The 20433-nt window shown below is 48.6% G+C and overlaps 2 protein-coding genes, 1 long non-coding RNA gene and 1 pseudogene across 10 annotated transcripts in view; 1 reads left to right on the top strand and 3 right to left on the bottom strand.

The window, feature by feature from the left end:
* Window positions 1–3522, bottom strand: part of DOP1B (DOP1 leucine zipper like protein B) — a 129180-nt gene extending 125658 nt beyond the window's left edge. For all 6 annotated transcript variants that reach the window (XR_014077699.1, XR_014077700.1, XM_081573051.1 and 3 more), the window contains exon 1: window positions 3381–3522. The gene's annotated coding sequence lies outside the window, so the exon portion shown is untranslated. The remainder of the gene's footprint in view (window positions 1–3380) is intronic.
* On the top strand, window positions 3487–6355 carry LOC145539298 (uncharacterized). Of its 2 annotated transcripts, none has more exons than XR_014077703.1 (2): window positions 3487–4166; window positions 6005–6355. It is a non-coding gene; the product is annotated as an uncharacterized LOC145539298 (long non-coding RNA). The 2 variants fall into 2 exon arrangements; XR_014077704.1 differs by lacking the exon at window positions 6005–6355 and adding an exon at window positions 4724–4915.
* A 1798-nt stretch (window positions 6356–8153) lies between these two features.
* On the bottom strand, window positions 8154–8702 carry LOC145532910 (small ribosomal subunit protein eS24 pseudogene; annotated as a pseudogene). The gene has a single exon (XR_014073704.1). The product of XR_014073704.1 is annotated as a small ribosomal subunit protein eS24 pseudogene (transcript).
* Window positions 8703–11654: 2952 nt separating this feature from the next.
* On the bottom strand, window positions 11655–19782 carry CBR3 (carbonyl reductase 3). Its single transcript, XM_081573049.1, has 3 exons — window positions 19356–19782; window positions 17429–17536; window positions 11655–12141 (listed from the first exon to the last, which is right to left on the bottom strand). Exons 1-3 carry the CDS (start codon window positions 19642–19644, stop codon window positions 11705–11707), a joined length of 834 nt encoding a protein of 277 aa, XP_081429175.1. The 5' UTR covers window positions 19645–19782; the 3' UTR covers window positions 11655–11704.
* Window positions 19783–20433: the final 651 nt, after the last annotated feature.

Genomic DNA, 20433 nt, shown 5'->3' with positions numbered 1-20433 from the left:
CCTTGGCAACCACAAATCTGTTCTCTACGTTCGTCTGTTTCCGTTTTACAGATAAGTTCATTCGTGTCACATTTTAGATTCCACACAGAAGTGATATCATGACATTTGTCCTTCCCTGACTTTCTGACATACTTCACTTAATATGATAACCTCCAGTTGCATCCATGTTGCTGCAAATGGTTATTATTCCATTCATTTTTTATGGCCAAGCAGTATTCTACTGTGTATATACACCTTATCTATCTTATTTATCCATTCATCGGTCGGTGGGCATTTAAGTTGCTTGTGTAAAAAAAGCCCTCCACTCTTAGAGGGGATATATGTACACTTTTGACTGACTCAATTGTTATATGGCAGAAACCAACACAACACTGCAAAGCAATTATCCTCCAATTAAAAATAAACTTAAAAAAAAAAAAAAGCCCTCCACTCTCGATTCTGCCCGCACAGCACGTTCCCTCTCGTCTTCCTTTCCTCAGAAAGCGGCCCCTCCACCTATGAGACCTCTGACGTTGTCCTGAACTCTTCCTTCTCTTTACCAGCCATACTCAGCCCAAGTCCTGTTGGCTCATCTTCCAAAACACCCGTGGACTCTCCACTGGGTGAGTCATCTTTCTCCTGCAAGCTTGAAGAAGCCTCCTAAGGCTTCTCCTTCACTCTTGTCCCTCTCCTCCTGTGTGTACTTTCACACAGCGCTCCAAGTCCTCTTAAAACATAAAGCACTTCCCCACCATGTTTAACCTCTTCCCATTGAGTCTATGTATAGTAAGCCCACACTCCCTTCATGCCCAACGCACTTCCGGGCCTGCAAGGCTCTATCTGCCTCTCTCCTCGCAGCACTGTGCTTGTCCTGAGATAATTGATCCTTCCACGGGGCTTTTGCACTTGCTGGACCTCTCTGCAAAAATACACTGTACTTGCAAAAAAAAAAAAAAATACACTGTACTATGCATAGGTACACAATAGGATTGTTGGCTCATTCCTGGAAAGGCCTGCCTTTTCTGAAATAATATTTCATAGTTTTTGAAAATAATAAGGATGGTAATGAGAGATGTAGTTTGTTTCGCCTAGTAAAGAAATAAGAATTTAGTACATCGCAACGGTCTAAGAGTTTTTTCTTTTAAATTCCAGGAGATCTGTAAGTCTGATATCCCATATTTCCGAACCACTGTAATACTCTATGCAGTCTGTTCACTCTACTAGGTGTCCAACGCACAGGGGAAAGAAAGAAGAACAAGGCAGGGTTCGACTCTCACAGTTCAGAGCCTAAAAAAAGAGGAAATGCCTAAACATGTAATTTCAATTTAACGTAGCATGGAACTTCCCTGGTGGTCCAGTAGTTAAGACTCCTTGATGCCAATGCAGGCAGCATGGGTTCCATCCCTGGTTGGGGAACAGAGATCCCACATGCCTCAAGGTACTGCCCAAAAATTGAAAATAGAATAAAAAATTAAGGATACATTTTTTAAAAATCAATGTGCACACACAGTGATGGAGGATGGGCTGATGTACCAGAGTGATGCTGGCAAGAAGGGCAAAGGGAGCCCAGCCAACAGCAGATAAGTCCTCCAAGTCCACTGGTGTGGGTGCTTGCTACCAGGAAGAGAGCCTTGTCGGTGCCAGCACATGTGTTTAGGAGGTGGGACGGCCAAGGGGCACCACTGGCTCATGGCAAGCGAGGTGAGCCCAGGAAGAGCAGGTAACTGGAGCAGTTCAACGCGATGGTTGGTTATAAGAAGAAAGCCTCCTTGGTGTCACTAACAGATCAGGTGAGGAGTTTGGAAACAGTTAAGCAAGCTCTTTTATTTCAAAATATGGGACACCTTACGGGGCTCATAAGCAAGACTCCTGGGTGGGCTTGGTAAACCCATCATTTCTGCAGGTATTTCTCTCATGCCACACACAAGAGTCCTAGGAGACGGGTATCATCAGCTTCTAGATGAGGATGTTGGGATTGAGGCCTTCCAAAAAAGGTGCCAGGGGCCGAAGGCAAGCAACTGGCAGAATCAGGATTCCAGTTCAGGCCAGCCAGGTGTCACAGAGCCTCGACCATATTACACCACAGGTAAAACGCAGAGGGCAGCCTTCATAGAGCTCTCCTGACAATGATTTTGCAATCTCCTCCAGATACCTTTTCTGTGAGAGACTCAATAAGACTGAGTATGATAGCCTAGTAACAATTACACCCAAAGGAGCAGTCCGATAAACAAGCACGTGGGGGCAGATGAATCCGCCAGAAAAAACGGAAAACTGTCAGCTGGGAATCTCTCACCTTAACCGGCGCTGAATTTCTTAGAAAAGCAAGCTGAAGTGAAAAATCAACCACCTAGATCCAAAAGAAGTTAGTTTTAGAGACGTTGACACGAAGGACCTGTTTCCGAGATGAAAACGTAAAAGTGAAAAAAAAAAAATGTCAAGAAGTCACACCTCTCATGAGAGGGACCCATTTATCGATAAATAATGATCCTCTGTCACAGCACAGAAAAAACACTCATCTGCAAGTGGTTTAATCGACTCTAGGCCACACATGAGTTTGAATGGGGTCTTTCAGAGTGGTAATTAGATTGTAGTGGAAGAAACGTGAGGCGTACAATGGGAGCTAGCTTTAGGGGGAAGAGGCGCCTCCACTTTCTTATCAAAAAAATCCTACCAGGGTTCTCCCGAGGGTAGGGCAGCTGTCCCAAGTCAGGGAAAACAGCTGAGGGTAACATCCTCCATAAGCAGGGCACAGATATGCTTTAAGGACCATTCAGGGCGTCAGGAGCCGGGGGCGAGACTGCAAGACGACGCAGGGGCCGGGCGGGCCGAGCGCGCACTGCGGCTCCGATTCCCTTCTCCAGAGGACAATCTGGAAGACTTGGGGGTGGGGGGGATGTCTTTCCTTCACGGTGAAAACCTTTATCTCACAAAAGGTCTCAATTCCTAGCCCAGCTTCCCGAGCAGGACCCGGAGCAAAAACAAAGCCTCGCGCGGCTCCACCATCCGCCCGCGGGCCGACGCGGGCCGTGACCCACCTGACCTCCACCTGCCGGACGAGAAGGCCGCGCGCGCGGGCCGTGCCTGCCTGCCTTCGCCGCCGGGAGCCGGGGGAACCTGGCGGGGGGGGCCCGGCTCAGCCTGGCGGGCGGCCCCTAGGGTGGGGTGGGGGGATCCCGGGGCCGGCACCCCCACGCCCACGGGCTCGTTAGGGCCGCCTCCGCGCTGCTGCAGTGCGTGCTCCGCCGAGCCACCTGCATGCAGCCCGGGCGCGCCCCCGAGGCGCCGCCCGAACCCCTGGGCACCCGGCGAGGACGCCCCCGCCGCTTGTGGGCCCACAGGAGGAGACACCGCCCAGCTCCCTCGGCTTCCGTCTGGCAGACGAGCGCGCGGGCCCCACTTACCGGCGGCGGCGGCTTCTTCCGCGGCGGGCGCGCCCACGGGAGAGGCGCGGAGGAGCCGGCCTGGACGCCACGGGTCGAGCGGCTCCACCAGGACCGCGAAGGAAGCGCCGCGCCCGAGCCCCAGCGGCACCGGCTCCAGGATACTGGGGCCGGCCGGGAGGCGGGCCTTCGGTGGCGCCTGGGAAGGGCGTGGCCAAAGGCGGGTCCTATGTGGGGGTGGCTTGTTAGGGCGTGGTCTATGAGGGCGTGTCGAGGGGGCGGGCCCTCGGAGCGTAGGGGCGGGGCTAAGGGAGGAGATCCTTTGAGGACGGACGGGTCGGGCCAGTGCTGGGAGATGGGGCCCTCGAGGCGTGTGGGCGGGGCCAAGTGAAGAGCCCTCGGCGCATGGGGGCAGGGCCGAAGGCGTGTCCTCGATGCTGGGGGCGTGGCTGAAGGGCGGTGCCTGGCTCGGGGGCGGGGCTAGGAGGCGTGCGGGGCGGGCTCTGGAGGCGGGTCCTCTGCGTTCGGGGGCGGGGCCTGAGCCAAGGCCTGGCAAGTGCAGCGCTTGCACCCGTCTTCCGCAGGGTCAGGGAATCAGCCGGCCCCACGTGGGGTTTGGAGTGACAGGGAAGGAGAAACCGTTGCATCCGAGACCGGTGGGGGTCCGTGGCACCTGGCCATCGGGACCACACCCCAGAGCCTCCGGGAGGAAGCGGAGCAAACCTTTCCATACACGCTCAGGCCGCAGGAGGTTTGGGGGACCCCAGCCCACAGGCTTCACTTTTCCCATCCTTGGCATCAGAGGAGGTGAGGGAGATAATTCCTGGAGTGAGCTTCTTTATGTAGCTCTGGCTCAGGAAGGAGACCTCACATCAAGCCTAAAGGGCATTAATATTTCCAGATAAATCCCTAACCCCTTTCGGGGGCCTTTGGGACCCACACAGTCCAGACCCACCCAGCCTGGCCTGACAGCCGCAGGGCAAGAGGCACCTGATGACCAGGCTCAGGCAGAGTTCACCTGAGCACCTGATAACACCAGCTTGGGGCTCCTAGCCAACCAGAGCAGTGCCACCTGTTGATTGAGGTTGTGGTTTTTGCAGAATCAGATCTAGTCTGGGGCTCATAAATACTAGGCCATCCGTGGAAGAGTCTGAGGGGATGGGAGTGGGGAGTCTATAAACACGCTGAAATTGTGTAGAACTGTTGTGTTTATCTGTGTTTCTGGAGAAAGGGTATAGAGTTTGTATCACATTCCCAGGGGCTCTATCTCCTCACCCAGAATACCAAGAATATTTTAATAGTTTGAGATGCTGGACCTCTGGCCCAGCCAAGCTTCTGATTCTGATCTTCCATCTCCATTCCAGCCATACCAAGCATCCCAGATGTAAGCCCATCCCAGATGTAAGCCCTCTAATAGTTCTAGGAATGGTCTTCAAGTGAAAATAGAAGAAAGCTAAAGGATTGAGCATTTGGCAAGACAAAGAATTAATGAAAATTGATTTCTTAATGAAGATGTGATAAACTCCAGTTTTACAAAAACAAAGTTGACAAACATATGAGTTTCTTTTCTTTTTTCCTTTTTTTTTAAGGCTCCTCAAATCCTACCACTTTCCACATTACATTGAACTAACAGAGATAAGGTGGCTTCCTCAGTGGCTCAGTGGTAAAGAATCCGCCTGCAATGCAGGTGACATGGGTTCAATCCCTGGGAAGATCTCCTGGAGAAAGAAATGGCAACTCACTCCAGTATTCTTGCCTGGGAAAATCCCATGGACAGAAAGAGCCTGGCCGGCCCCAGTCTGTGGGGTCGCAAAAGAGTTGGACACAACTTGGCGACTAAACAACAACAATATAGAGAGAAGAATTGCTTGTATCCACTGTTAAGAATAATCAGCCTGTCTGTGCCAAGACCACCTGGTACAATTTTGTCTTAATGCGTTTATATAAAATAATTCGTGTGCCTTGTAGTTAGGTCATCTAGCACTGAAGAATGCCAGGTGTGTGGGAACTTAATTTAAATTAACTTTATCAGGACAGTATAAACCCTTAAAAGAAGAACTCCATTTATAATCAGGCTGGATGGTAAATGTACAGCATTAAGATTTGAACCTTTCTTCTTATAAGGATCTGTTTACTTGGTTCCAGTTGCCTTGTTACCCTTGATCTACTACTGAGCTATGTTCATCTGTTTTAAGATATGTAAATAGCCTAGGTGCCTTGCATAATAATGCTTTAATTAGGGCACTTCAAATTTAATTTAAATCAGAACTGTAAGCCTTTTGACAGTAAAGAAGGCCCTATAAATCAGAGGAAATGACATTATCTGGCTCAAGCTTAGTGTTTAGCGTTAGTCGCTCAGTTGTATCTGACTCTTTTTGACCCTATGGACTGTAGCCCACCAAGCTCCTGTCCATGGAATTTTCCAGGCAAGAGAGTACTGGAGTGGGTTGCCATTTCCTTCTCCAGGGGATCTGCCTGACCCCGGGCTCAGGCTGGTTCCCCCTATGAGGGAGATTGGCCAGGGAAACACATTCTGAGTCTCCAGGAGCAGATACTGGTGACTCCCTAAACCAGTCTCTTCTCCACCCACCTGGGTAGGAGTCTTGCGTAGTTCTGTAGTTGATGCAAGTTGTTTTGACCTGCAGGAACAAGTAAACCTTTGTCGGGATCATCATTATCACCTGTTTCATCTCTGCTGCGTCACTGTTTGGGCTCTTGAGCTGTCACAATCCTGTTGCAGTTCAGTAGATGAAGGTAAAGCTGATGCTGTGTTTGGGTTCCCCACACAGGTGTCAACCTAAAACTGAAAACATGTGACAACCTGAAAAGTGTGTCACAGAGCAGCTGATGTGGATGGAATCTCTGGCGATAATTCATTTAAAATACGCCACTTCAGGGAATTCCCTAGTGGTCCTGTGGTTAGATTGCCACACTTCTACGGCAGGGGAACTAAGATCCTGCAGCACGGCCAAAAAAATAAAAATAAAAATATGCCACTTTGTTTTCCTGCCTTATATTTCTATTCTATGCATTTCTTTTTTTTCCCCTTTTTTAAGAAAAAAAAAAAAACTTTTTATTTTGTATCGGGGGGGCTTCCCTGGTGACACAGCAGTAAAGAATCCACTTACAATGCAGGAGACACAGGTTCAGTCCCTGGGTCAGGAAGATCCCCTGGAGGAGGGCATGGCAACCCACTCCAGCATCCTTGCTTGGAGGATCCCATGGACAGAGGAGCCTAGTGGGCTACAGTCCGTGGGGTCGCAAAGAGTCAGACACAACTGAAAGCAACTAAACACTCATACACACACATAGCCTATTAACAACGCTGTGATAGTTTCAGGTGAATCAGCGAAGGGACTCAGCCATACATATACATGTATCCATTCTCCCTTAAACTCTCCTCCCATGCAGGCTGTCACATAACATTGAGAAAAGTTCCCTGTGCTATACAGCAGGCCCTTGTCAGTTATCCATTTTAAATATAGCAGTCCATCCCAAACTCCCTAACTATCCCTCCCCCCTATCCTCCCGTTCAGCAACCACAATCTCATTCTGAAGTCTGTGAGTCTGTTTCTGTTTTGTAAGTAAGTTCATTTGCATCATTTCTTTTTAGATTCCACATATAAGGGACATCATACAATATTTCTCCTTCTCCGTCTGACTTACTTCACTCAGTATGACAATCTCTAGGTCCATCCATTTTGCTGAAAATATGCCACTTTAAAACCATATTTCATTTGTCTAGTTCATGGAAAAGTTCACAGAGGCTGGTTTGGGGATTGATAACCATATGGCTTACAAATCCTTTCGATCTGATGTATCATCTCCTTTAATTTTTACACCAAAGGAGTTGCCTGTGATCTTTAGACTTGTAATAGTGAAGTTGGATGTACCAAGTGCTAGGCACCAAGGAATTTTGTGGTCACACAGTCCTGGATACAATTCTGACTCTCGGTTCTTAGCTATGTGGTCTTGGTAAGTTAATCAGCCTCTCCAAACCTTTATTTATTCATTTGAAAAATGACATTAAGAGCTACCTCAGGGACTTCCCTGGTGGTCCAGTGGTTAAGACTCTCCACTCCAAATGCAGGGGGCCTGGCTTCAATCCCTGGTCAGGGAACTAGATCCCACATGCCACAACTAAGTCCAAATGCCACAGCAAAGATCGAGGATTCTGTGTACCACAGCTAAGACCTGGTGCAGCCAAATAAATAAATAAAATATTAAAAAAAAAAACCTATCTCAAAGGACTGTGGTGAGAATTATATGAAACAATGTTGGGAAAGCATTAAGCATGACTTATGGCCTAGCATGCCATGGGTTCTCAATTCATGATTTTTTCCCCCTTTCTGATTCCAAACCTAAACATTGTTCTTTTTCTTTTACACCATACTATGAAACATTTTCATGCACTACTATTTGTTAGATTCCTTTTGGTTGTAAGCAGCAATAAGCCACTTCAAACTATCTTAAGGAAAAGGGCAGCTTCTTTTAAGGGTACAAGAGTTTCTTAGAGCATCTCTTAGAATCCAGAATATCAGGGATGATCTGAAGCTGGGGAATGGATGCCCCTGTGAGGAGAGGGGCCTTTTTTGGGGAGAGGCAGCAGTCTGTAGCTGCTTCTTAAAGTTTATTTATGCGTGCTGGGTCTTCATTGTAGCATGTGGGCTCCAGAGCACGTGGGCTCAGTATCCCCATGGGATCTTAGTGCCCCAACCAGAGGTTGAACCCATGTCCCCTGCTTGAAAGGCAGATTCTTAACCACTGGACCACCAGGGAAGTTTCTGTAGCTGCTTTATTTCTTTCTTTTTTTTTTTTTTTTTTTTTACATGTAAAAGGTCTTAGTTTATTCTCTCTTTCATGAAAAATCTGCACAATCACCACAGATACAGTCACTGCAGAATCTTTACTCCTTCTTTTTGCCAGCACCAACATTGGCCTTTGCAGTCCCCCTGACTTTCTTCATTCTGTTCTTGCGTTCCTTTCGCTGTTTTCTTGAGGTCTTTTTCTTCTCATACAGGCCATGTCTTGCAAGCCTATGTTTGGGCTCATTCTTCTTCGCGTAATCCAAGGAATCATAAATCATGCCGAAGCCAGTTGTCTTGCCACCACCAAAATGGGTTCTGAATCCGAATACAAAGATGACATCTGGTGTGGTCTTGTACATTTTGGCCAGTTTTTCCCGAATTTCTGTTTTAGGTACTGTTGCCTTTCCAGGGTGAAGAACATCAATGACCATTTGTTTCCGCTGAAGCAGTCGGTTGGTCATGAACTTCCTAGTCCGGATAGTGACTGTGTCGTTCATGATGGCGGCTGATCTTCAAGCAGCCAAGGAGGAAAAGAGCTGCTTTATTTCTTTTAACTGAAGCATTTTCTTTTAAATCGAAGGATAAGTGCTTTACAATGTTATGTTGGTTTCTGCCTTACAGCCTGAATCAGCCATATACATATGTCTCCTCCCTCTTGGTGGCGCTAGCGGTAAAGAATCTGCCTGCAGGATATGCAAGAGACATGAGTTTGATCCCTGGGCTCGGAAGAGCCCCTGGAGGAGGGCATGGCAGCCCACTCCAGTATTCTTGCCTGGAGAATCCCATGGACAGAGGAGCCTGGAGGCCTACAGTTCATGGGGGTCCCAAAGAGTCGAACATGACTGAGCACGTACACAGCCTCCCTCTTGAACCTCCCTCCCACCCCTCACCCCATCCCACCCATTTCGGTTGCACTGGGTTGAGCTCCCTGTGTTATGCAGCAGCTTCCCAGTAGCTAGTTATTTCACACGTGGTAACGTATGTGTTTCAGTGGTACTCTCTCAGTTTGTCCCACCTCTCCTTCCCACGCTGTGTCCACAAGTCTGTTCTCTGGAGCTGCTTTCCTTCAGAGTGGGTTGTACCCTTCTCTGACTATGCCTGGCTCCCCAGGCTCCTTAGGCAACATGAGGTGGGGCACGGTCACTCGCAGGAGCAGCTCTGCTCGCTCCCTGATCCAGCCCAGCTGGTCCTGCTCTTCAGAGGAAGGGCCTGCAACTGGCGCAGTCAACAGAGGCTGGCAGGACAGTCACCTTGCAGCTGCTGCAGCTACTCACATGGCAACAAGCAGGGGGAACAGGGCCAAGAGAGAATTCTCAGGAAGAGGGTGATGGGAAGATCGTTCAGTAAGAGCCCCCTCTGACCTTGCCATAAAAATGAGAAATGACACTCTGATCAGCAGCTTACAATTAGGGGTCTTCTGAGTGGGCTACATGCTGATCCAAAAAATACCAAGTTGGGACACGGCCAGAGACCAAAAAAAAAAAAAAAAGAAGAAAGGGATTGGGCTACTTTGCAAAGTCACTACTTTCTTTGCAAGTGTATTTCTTGTCTTTTGTAACATCTTTTAGTCACCGAGGCTTTTTTTTTTTTAATCTACAGGGTATAACCAGAACCCAGGAGTCTGGTTGCAAAACCAATCCCATTTTAAAGTGGTGGAGTTGCCTGTTGTCAGAGAGATGATGATAGAGGCTCAGGGAAGCATCACCCCGGGCTGGAGCTCACAGGGGAGCAAAACAGGTTAAGGAGACAGTGTCCGTGTCTGTCAGAGCAAATAAATGTCCTGGACAAAGTTGCCCAGGATGAACAAGATGAGGGGAGTGGCACACATCCTGGGAAGAACACAGAATGCAAAATCTGAATGGGAAACCCCCTGTGGAGGAACCATAACCCAACAAGATAAGGGCATTCCTCCCAAGTCCTTCAAGCCATAGAACATCGTGCCAGAACCAGTTTCAATGTACTCAAATACAGGAAAACAGAATGAGTTATAAAGCTGGGTGGCAGAACTAAGGAAACAGGACACATTTATAGAAACAGCCAGGGAGGGACTTTCCTGGTGGTTCAGTGGTTAAGTCTCTGCACTTCCCATGCAGGGGGCCCGGGTTTGATCTGCAGTCGGGGAACTAGATCCCACATGCTGCAACTAAGACCTGGTGCAGCCAAATAAATTTGAGAAAAAAAAAAAAGAAAAGAGCCTGAAAAAAAGAAAGAAACAGCAAGGGACAGCTGGAACATGGATGGGACCCGCTCTGCAGCCCTGGGACCACTCCAGAGAACCGTGGTTCTCTCAGCGCCATCCCCACGCCGGCAGCCCCTGGGAACTTGTTAGAAATGCACGCCCTTGGGCCCCAAAGCAGAGCAGTGGTTTATCACACCCTCCAGGTGGCTCTGCTGCCCTCTAATATTTGGTGACCACCGGACTAGTTTGTACATCAAGGTTGTATATTGTCACCCTGCTTATTTAATTTATATGCAGAGTACATCATGACAAACGCTGGGATGGAGGAAGCACAAACTGGAATCAAGATTGCCAGGAGAAATATCAATAACCTCAGATATGCAGATGACACCACCCTCATGGCAGAAAGTGAAAATTAAAGGGCCTCTTGATGAAAGTGAAAGAGGAGAGTGAAAAAGTTGGCTTAGAGCTCAACATTCAGAAAACAAAGAACATGGCATCTGGTCCCATCACCTCATGGCAAATAGATGGGGAAACTGTGGAAACACTAGCAAACTTTATTTTTGGGGGCTCCAAAATCACTGCAGATGGTAACTGCAGCCATGAAATTAAAAGACGCTTGCTCCTTGGAAGAAAAGCTATGACCAACCTAGACAGTATATTAAAAAGCAGAGACATTACTTTGCCAGCAAAGGTCCATCTAGTCAAGGGTATGGTTTTTCCAGTAGTCATGTATGGATGTGAGAGTTGGACTATAAAGAAAGCTGAGCACCGAAGAACTGATGCTTTTGAACTGTGGTGTTGGACAAGACTCTTGAGAGTCCCTTGGACTGCAAGGAGATCCAACCAGTCCATCCTAAAGGAGATCAGTTCTGAATGTTCATTGGAAGGACTGATGCTGAAGCTGAAACTCCAATACTTTGGCCACTTTTGATGTGAAGAACTGACTCATTTGAAAAGCCCCTGATGCTGGGAAAGATTGAGGGCAGGAGGAGAAGGGGATGACAGAGGATGAGATGGTTGGATGGCATGACCGTTTCAATGGAGATGAGTTTCGGTAAACTCCAGGAGTTGGTGATGGACAGGAAGGCCTGGCGTGCTGCAGTCCATGGGGTCGCAAAGGGTCGGACGTGACTGAGCGACTGAACTGATCTGGACTGGACTAGGTTTGTCTCCCTCTGAGGGCTAGAGTTTGGGCAGAACAAAATCGCTCACCTCCCTTCTGGAACCCAGCGCTTTCTCACAGGGAGACTGTCATCGAGGCTCCCCAAGAACAGAAACAGAATCAAACTACCACACCACAACTCCTTCATTCACTCCCCAAACGTTTATTAAGCCTCGAGGGCCGCAACAGACATTCACCAGTTTTGGACGATTTTGTCGCGGACTAGCTGACCATGGGGCTCGGTTGCATCTGGCGGCAGGAGGGCCAGGTAGACGGGAGTCTCAGCCCCGGCCTCCACCGTCCTGGAGGCGTGAGCGCCCCCCAAGTCCGTCTTCACCCACCCAGGGCAGCACGCGTTCAGCAGAATCCTGTCGGCTTTCCTCCTCTCCTCCAGACGCTGGGCCAGGATTCTCGATAAGACCGTGACCCCCAGTTTGGACACCCCATAAGCCGAGTTGGGCCAGCCCTCCCTCTCATGCACCTCGTTTTTCGTATCCTCCACAAACTTCTTCATGAGGTCCACCAGGTCTTCCTCCGTGAGTGTCTCACACCGGAACTTCTCCTGCAGATCTTCGCTGCAGTTTTCAAGGGCTTGGGAGCCCTGTGAACTACTGATGTTCACCACTCTGCCTGAAATGGGATAACAAAAATACGGAAGCGTGTCACAAATACACCATCACTGGTTGACTGCTGACAAACATGCGATTCAGTCATGGGGAAGGCTTAATATCTGATTTAAGAAATGATTCTAGCAGTCATTACAAAAAGCTCCAACAGGCATTTGAAAAAGATGCAAGAAGACACCTGTAGGTTTTAATTTTTTGTGCTTTGTCCTCCCAGAAAGAACATAATGTGAGCATAATTCCATTGATAACATGTGCTAAAGAACAATGATTTTCCATTAGGTGAGCAGGAGGCAGGTCTGCAGTAGGACCGCCAGGTAGTTTTGTAAAACCCAGACCCCAACACACACACACACACACACTGCAGGTGTTTGTGAACTTGCTTTCCTGGAGACAGCGCCCTCACCTTTAGATTATTTCCTAGGGCCAAGGGGCCACCTCTGCATACCTGAGTGCCAAAATCAGAGTCAAGCAATCCCTTGCCGATGACCCTTGTCTGTCCTTAATGATGGATACTCTCACATGTGGAACGGGTTGTGTCTCCAACCCAGATTTGATTTTCATCACTCTTTTTTTAGCCCATAGTTAACAAATAATTAAATATAATTTGTTAATAAGTTAATCATCATATTAACAATGATTCACAGCTACTAAAGAGACAGTTCTGTCCATAAGATAAAATAGATAGGCCAAAAACTAGAAAGCAATCTGAACCATTGGTGGAAATCCCCAAACCAGTAAATTGTGATTTACAACATCAAGAAACACCAGATTTGGGGAGTTCTTTTCTCTCATGTTATCCTGAATCCGTGTTCACTGCATCCAACAGAATAACTGGATTTTATTTCACTTTGTGAGTGGCATTCGCCAGAGATACACATTCGTGGGGTGGGGTGTGAACATGCTGGGGTATCCTTGCAGGCCCAGACCCATATGGAGATGCCCTCACTCTGTCCTTGTACCTGAGCATCCCATGTAGTCCCCAGGCACCTAAGACTCTTCAGTATTTTATTTTCTTTTCCTTCCTTCCTTCTCTCTCTCTCGTAATACCTATTTCTTTCCTAACTTTTAACTCCGAAAAACTTTGCAGCCTACACAGAAGTTGCAAGAATAGTTTAGTAAACATCCATATAACCTGCAGCTGAGTTCACCAATTGTTAACATTTTGCCACATTCACTTTCACTCTTTCTCTTAACTGTGGACAGGTAGCATAAGGCTTCACCTTAAACACTTTAGTATACATAAGTAAGGGTGCTCCCATAACCACAAAGGTGATCACACTCAAGATATTTATCAGGGTACATCACTATTATCTAAAGTATAGTTCATATTCAAGTCTCCCGGATTGTCTCAATAATCTTCCTTTACAAGTTTTTTTTGTTTCATCCAGGGTCCAGTGTGGAATCATGGATTGTGTTTAGTTGTCCTTTTTAGTTTGTTTTAGTCTAGAGCAGTTGACGGTGAGCCTGAAACCTCTATAAAGCTATTGTTTTATAGTATTTCCCCCAGTTTGGATTGGCAAGATTCTTTTTTTATTTTAATGATTGTATTCGTCTCAATATTTTGATCAGGAATTCTGCTTTGCTGAAGTTATGTTCTTCATTACTTGCTAAGCAGCTTTGTTCCAAATGTTTGGCTGCTACAAGGAATTAAATTCAAACAGAAAAGCAGGAAAGAAAAAAAAATTACAGGAGCTACTCTACGCCTTTGGTGGAAATAATCGGAGAGGAAGAGGCGTCTTCTTTGATCTCAAGGCACACCTCTGGGGGAGGGGCCAAGGAGTGACAGAGGCAGCGGCTAACCTGGTCCAATCAGCCCTGAGAAGGACTGAGACACACCCCCATCACCACCACCCTTTGCTGAGGGTCAGGTGGCCCCACCTGTCTGCAAGCAACTCTATAGCATCCCGGAAAGAGTGGGCATATAGCTCCCCCTAGTGGCTCAACATATTAAAAAGTATATTAAAAAGCAGAGACATTTACTTTGCCAACAAAGGTCCGTCTAGTCAAGGCTATGGTTTTTCCAGTGGTCATGTATGGATGTGAGAGTTGGACGGTGAAGAAAGCTGAGTGCCGAAGAATTGATGCTTTTGAACTGTGGTGTTGAAGACTCTTGAGAGTCCCTTGGACTGCAAGGAGATCCAACCAGTCCATCCTAAAGGAGATCAGTCCTGGGTGTTCATTGGAAGGACTGATGTTGAAGCTGAAACTCCAATACTTTGGCCACCTGATACGAAGAACTGACTCATTGGAAAAGACCCTGATGCTGGGAAAGATTGAAGACGGGAGGAGAAGGGGACGACAGAGGATGAGATGGTTGGATGGCATCACCGACTCAATGGACATGAGTTTGAGTAAACTCTGGGAGTTGGTGATGGACAGGGAAGCCTGATGTGCTGCAGTCCATGGGGTTGCAAAGAGTCGGATACGACTAAACGACTGAACTGAACTCAAGTGGCTCAACAGTTGCTTAACTTATTCACTCAATCTTGAACCAACAAGTGAGCTGGATAACTTTCTTTAAAGCGATATTATAAAGCTAAAAAAAGAGTTGCTTTTAAATCAATTTTGAATGGGGAGAAAGAGATTCCCTATAATCCAAGGGGCTATGATGTTCAGTGTTTTGCACTCTAGGTAAACATGAGGTTTGTTGAAAAGTCACAATTATTCTCAATGTGTTGCAAACCAAAGATTCCTGCTTTGATAATTACTGTTACAGAAAACTGGTTAAAGACAGTGATTCACCAGCTTTGGGTTGATCCCTGGGCCCCACCCTCCCTAAAGCTTTCTTTTATCTTTCAAAATGGCTTGTTCACAGTCATTTGACTTACTGTGATCCTTCCCTCACTAGAACTAATTATCCTGATTTGATTGAAGTTAGGAAACAGGGATACTGTTTCCAGTTCTATTACTACCTGGCTGTGTTCACTTTTCTGGGCCTCAATTTCCTTTTCTATAAACTCAAGGTGTAGGAACATAAATCTTCCTCAATACCTTGCAGCTTTCAAATTCTATGATTCTAAAGTCCATAAGGAGAAGACTTCCTGATACTTGGTAAGAGACACAGCTGCAGTGAAGTACTACACAGCTATAAAAAAGATTAAGAAAGTTTCTGTCCTGACCCAGAATGAGTCCCAGATACAGTAAGTGAATAAAGCCAGGTGGCAAACATACTGTCTTTTTAAAAAAAAAGGGGGGGGGGAGCAAAAATTTATATATATTTATTTTTGCTTAGAAAATAAATAAATGCTTGCATTTATTTATTTTTGGCCATGTCCCATAGCTGTGGGATCTTAGTTCCCCACTAGAGATTGAATCCTGGCCCTTGGCAGTGAGAGCGGTCTTAGTCCCTGGACCACCAGGGAATTCCCTAGATTTGCCTGTAAAAACTTCATCCCTGGGCTTTCCCTGCTGGCTCAGTGGCATAGAATCTGCCTGCCAATGCAGGAGACACTGGTTCAATCTCTGGTCCAGGCAGATCCCACATGCCTTGGAACAGTGAAGCCCATTGCCACAACTACTGAGCCTGTGCTCCAGAGCCCAGGAACAACTACTACTGAAGCTCTCGCCCTACAGCCCGTGTTCCACAACAAGAGACGCCACTGCAAGGAGAAGGCTGCACACCACAATGAAGAAAGCCTCTGCTCACTGTGACTACAGAAAACACTGAGCAACAGCCAGCACAGCCAAAAATCAATCAATCAATCAATCAAATTATAAAAACTCCATCCCCCTGGCCCTGGGCACTCACCAACTCCATGCCTCTGGCCACAAAGCTTCCTTCAACCGGTACCTACAACTCTTACCTGTGAGCTTTCTATGATCCCATCCCACTAAAGAAACCAGTAAAGAGAATTACCTGTGGAAACTGGGGGTGGGCAGGTGTGTGGATCTCTCACCATGCATCTATGTTAGATTTAAATATTTTTGCACTGGAGATCACCTTTATTCAAAACATTCAATTAAGAAAAGCACATTTCCAAGAAAAAAAACCACAGAGCTCTTCTTTTTGTGAGAATCATGATTGAGATCTTGGGAAGAAAGTCCTCAGGGAAACCAGCCTTCGGTCCCCATCTCACAGCACAGTTGTAATTTACACAGTTAGTGTTGTCATTGACAGTCTCCCTGACTGGACTCTGTGCTCCATGAACAGGACTGTCTGTGCCCACAACACTCACCACTGTAACCCAGGCACCAGAGTAATGCCTGGGTTATGGTAGGTGCTCAATACATGCTTGTGGAAACAGTAATAAATGTTATTTAGTGAATACGTGAAGGTGTGGGTAACATATTTTCTAATAAAGAAAAGTTTCCTCTGGATGTTCTGAATTAGCTTGGCAAAGATCGGTACAAGAAGAAAAGAATACAGACAAATTCATAATCATGCAAGAACAGACCCTTTCCCCAGGCCCCAGGTGAGCTGGGTGAGGACTGGTCACCTTGGGGAGCTGAGAAGGACTTACTGAAGTTGCTCAAAGGCAAGATGCCTTATGCGACTTGCAACACCTTCTCCTTCTAGGGTTGAGTTGATGAGTTGGGACCCAAGATCATGTTATATACATATCTTTTATTGTTGTTGTTGTTTTGCAGGAGGTGGGAGTTGAGCCTTTAATAAATGGTGATGGGATAACTGGGTAGCCATTTGCATAATGGTACATTTAGATCCCCTCTCCTTCCTTCAGTTCAGTTCAGTCGCTCAGTTGTGTCCGACTCTTTGCGACCCCATGGACTGCAGGACGCCAGGCTTCCCTGTCCATCACCAACTCCCAGAGCTTACTCAAACCCAAGTCCATCGCGTCAGTGATGCCATCCAACCATCTCATCCTCTGTTGTCCCCTTCTCCTCAATGAATCGGGTATCTAAACATGCACGTATCTATACACGGCTAAGGGAATTCATGCCTACCAACACATAAGTTAAGGAGGAAAAGTGAAATAATTCTTCCATAAACTTGGTGTGGGATGAGATGGCTGGATGGCATCGCCGATTCGATGGACTTGAACTTGGGCAAACTCCGGGAAATGGTGAGGGACACAGAAGCCTAGCAGTCTGCAGTCCATGTGGGGCCTTGAAGAGTCGGACACGACTTGGTGACCGAACAACAAAGCACCTGTCTTTCAATAAAGCTGAAATGTTTGGAAGAGAAGCCAGATACTGTGAGAAGATAGCGCAGTTTTCTATTTTTTTCCCCCTACGGAGAAATAGCTGCCCTGGAAGACGCCTGGGGGTTGGGCCCCTGTGGCTCACTCCTTGCTGAGGGAGGGCAACCTGACAGTCTGCAAAGCTGGACTCACCATGAGGTTTTACTATCGGCAGTAATTCGTTGCAGACATTTCTTGTGGCAAAGAAGTTTGTCTTCAGTGTCACCTCAGCTTGAATGTCAAAGGGTGTTGGATCATCAGCTTTTCAAAAAGAGAAGGAAACAAAGTCACACATTTCCCCCCTGAAATTCTCAAGACAAAGTGGATCTTATCTCTGATTAAAAGCAAAGCAAGGTAACTTTAAAACAATGTCAAGGGCTCCCCTGGTGGCTCAGTGGGAATCTGCCTGCTAATGCAGGGCACATGTGTTCCATCCCTGATCCGGGAAGATCCTACATGCTGCAGAGCAGCTAAGCCCCTGAGCCACAACTATTGAGCCTCTGCTCTAGAGCCCTGGAGCTGCAATTACTGAGCCCCTGTGCCACAACTACTGAAGCCTGAGCACCCTAGAGCCCTTGCTCTGTGACAAGAGAAGCCACTGCAATGAGAAGCCTGTGCACCCCAACTAGAGAGTCGTCCTGACTTGCCACAACTAGAGAAAAGCCCGCACAGCAATGGAGACCCAGCACAGCCAAAATTTTTTAAATAAATTAAAGCCAGGAGGCTGGTGGTTCTCAGACGTCCAGCCTCTATCTGAAGCATCCGCAGGGCCTGTTAGAACACAGCTTTCTGGGACCTGCCCCCAGAGTTTGGGATTAAGGAGTTCCGGGGTGGGGCTTCATAATTTGCATTTCTAATTCAGTTCCCAGGTGACGCTCCAACTACTGGTTTGCTAGCCACACTTGGAGCAGCGGTGGTCAAACCCATCTTGAAAGGCCATGGGAGGCACCTGGGGATTCTGCTAAAATGCAGATTACAGTTCAGCAGGTGTGGGGCTGAGGCTGGCAATTCTGCGATTCCCCCAGTTCCCAGGGTCGCAGGTACTGCTGGTCGACGGTCCACATGCTGAGGGGCGAGGGTTGCCAGATGAGGTCAGTGTGCACCACCCCCGTGTGTTGTCCACCCATCCCTCAGCTGTGGGCTCCAGTGGAGTGCTTGCCAACTCCCCGCCTGAGCGCGCAGAAAGCCCGTCAGACTGAATGGCCCGAACGGGTGCCCCGGGCTGCCCAATGCCCAAGGCCAAGGGAGATGAAGACTTAGGCTTCACAAAGCTCGGCCTCTTAGATTTCTCTTTCCTACTAGGTTGCAAGTGAGGCCAGCCTTTTATTTCTCCCAGCGGCACAAAGCAGATCAATAACTTTCTTATTCGAGTCATGAAGCAAGTAATCTCCATCTCCCTGCCCCTCTCCAAAGGAAGATGCTACTTAAAACCACCCTTAAAAAAACCCCAGAACAAACCCTCTATGTTTGATAACAAGCGGAGCTTCCCTGGGGGTGGGAACCACACTCGCTTCCTTTTTGCCAGAGCCTATCAAAGCCCTGCGTTAAAGAGACCCAAGTCCACTAGCGTGCATAAGGGCGCTAATCCGTGTCTCCGAGACTCACTTCCTGTCCCGAGCAGATGCCTCCTGGTGTCTATGAATGCGCCCTTTGAGGGAAAGCGAAAGCCCAAAGAGAGCTCGGAGACCCTTCGCAGAACAAATGTTTCTGGCATTAGAAAGCTGATGAGCTTAGCAGGGCGTGGTCCCTTCCCCGGAGACCGACTCTCTTGCAAAACTCAGCAGCTGACGGTTCTGGGAGGGTCCCGAGTGGCGCACTGTGGTGCACAGGCCCGCACAGGCCGGCGGGCAGGCGGGGCTCGCTGTGCCTGGCACCCCGGCTGCTCTCGAGCGAAACGAACCGCTCCCTCGACTCCGTGGGAAGCGAGAACCAGCCGTGGGAGGCGAGAGCTGAGCGCATCCCGAGGGGCGGGCGCTGCCTTTCCTATCACTCCAGTGGACGGGTTGGGGCGGGGGCGCCTGCAATTCGTCGCGGGGCGCCCTCGGAGAGCCGGAGACCTCCCACCCGCCCCTTCACCTACTCTTGAAGGCGATGCCCGCGTTGTTGACCAGCACGTTGAGGCCCCCGTACTCCTTGCGCAGGAAGTCGCGCAGGGCGCGGATGCTCTGCAGGTCGTCGATGTCCAGCTGGTGGAAACGGGGGCTCAGGCCCTCCGCCTGCAGCTGCTGCACCGCTGCCCGACCCCGCGCCTCGTCCCGCGCGGTCAGCACCACGTCCCCCGGGAACTCCCGGCACAGGTCGCGCGCGATGGCGAAGCCGATGCCCTTGTTGGCCCCGGTGACCAGCGCCACGCGGGTGTAGGACGACATGCCGGTGTGCAGGGCGCGCGGGGCCCTTGGGTAGCAAGCGATCTGGGCCGTGGGCCACCGGCGGCGCGCGCTGCAGAGGCCGGTCCACAGTCGGAGAAGCCAGCGAGAACTGGGTTCTAGGCTCCGCCGCTGTGACTTGTAGAGAAAGAGGCTCCGGTCCTGGATCCCTCCCCTCCTAGGAGGGGCGGTCTGTTCCTGAATGTTTTGTAACGCCCCATTCCCGGGTCCGCCCCCTCCTCGCGAAGCACCACTGTTGATCCCGCCTCTGAGCCACAACTGAGCCAAGCGGTGGTCTGCGGGGGTGGAGAGGGGCTTCCCCTAAAGCATAAACCAGACGGTGGTGAGTCGAAAGGGTCTGAAGATTTACTGCAGTTTGAATGAAGAAGCTAGTGTAGGAGAAACCCCAAAGGAGAAAAACAAGTGCTGACAATTTTCTTGGGCATGCGCCTGTCATCCACTGCAAAATGAGGATGCTTACTTTTTTCTTGAATACAGTGAAATGATTTCGACACAGTACCTGCTTCTCAGGACCTCGATCCCGTTCCTTGCTTGAGAGAAACTCAGAAGAGGGAATGAGAGGAAAAAGGTCCCAAGAACAGATTTCCAGGTGTGGGCCGGGTACCCAGCTCTGTGGGAATCCCAGTGCGCCCCCACGTGGGCGAGAGTGTTTATGAAACTCCCATTGTGTGCCAAGCTTCTTGCCGGAATGTTTTTATTCAGCTTGCATAACTCCTATGGGTGCTAAGTGTCTCCTCTGGAGAAGGAAATGGCAACTCATTCCAATATTCT

Source organism: Giraffa tippelskirchi, chromosome 2 (genome assembly GCF_054371585.1).
Source record: "Giraffa tippelskirchi isolate mGirTip1 chromosome 2, T2T-mGirTip1v1.2.pri, whole genome shotgun sequence".
Lineage (NCBI taxonomy): Eukaryota > Metazoa > Chordata > Mammalia > Artiodactyla > Giraffidae > Giraffa > Giraffa tippelskirchi.
This window is presented reverse-complemented; position numbering and strand designations above follow the sequence as displayed.

Bases quoted from the DNA above. Each gene is read 5' to 3' on its own strand.
- CBR3 (XM_081573049.1), bottom strand. From the start codon at position 19,644: ATGTCGTCCTACACCCGCGTGGCGCTGGTCACCGGGGCCAACAAGGGC. The intron at 17,537-19,355 runs GTAGGTGAAGGG...CTTTTTGAAAAG, and splicing joins CGCGGGCATCGCCTTCAAGA to CTGATGATCCAACACCCTTT. The intron at 12,142-17,428 runs GTGAGTCCAGCT...ATCCCATTTCAG, and splicing joins GCCGATAGTAAAACCTCATG to GCAGAGTGGTGAACATCAGT.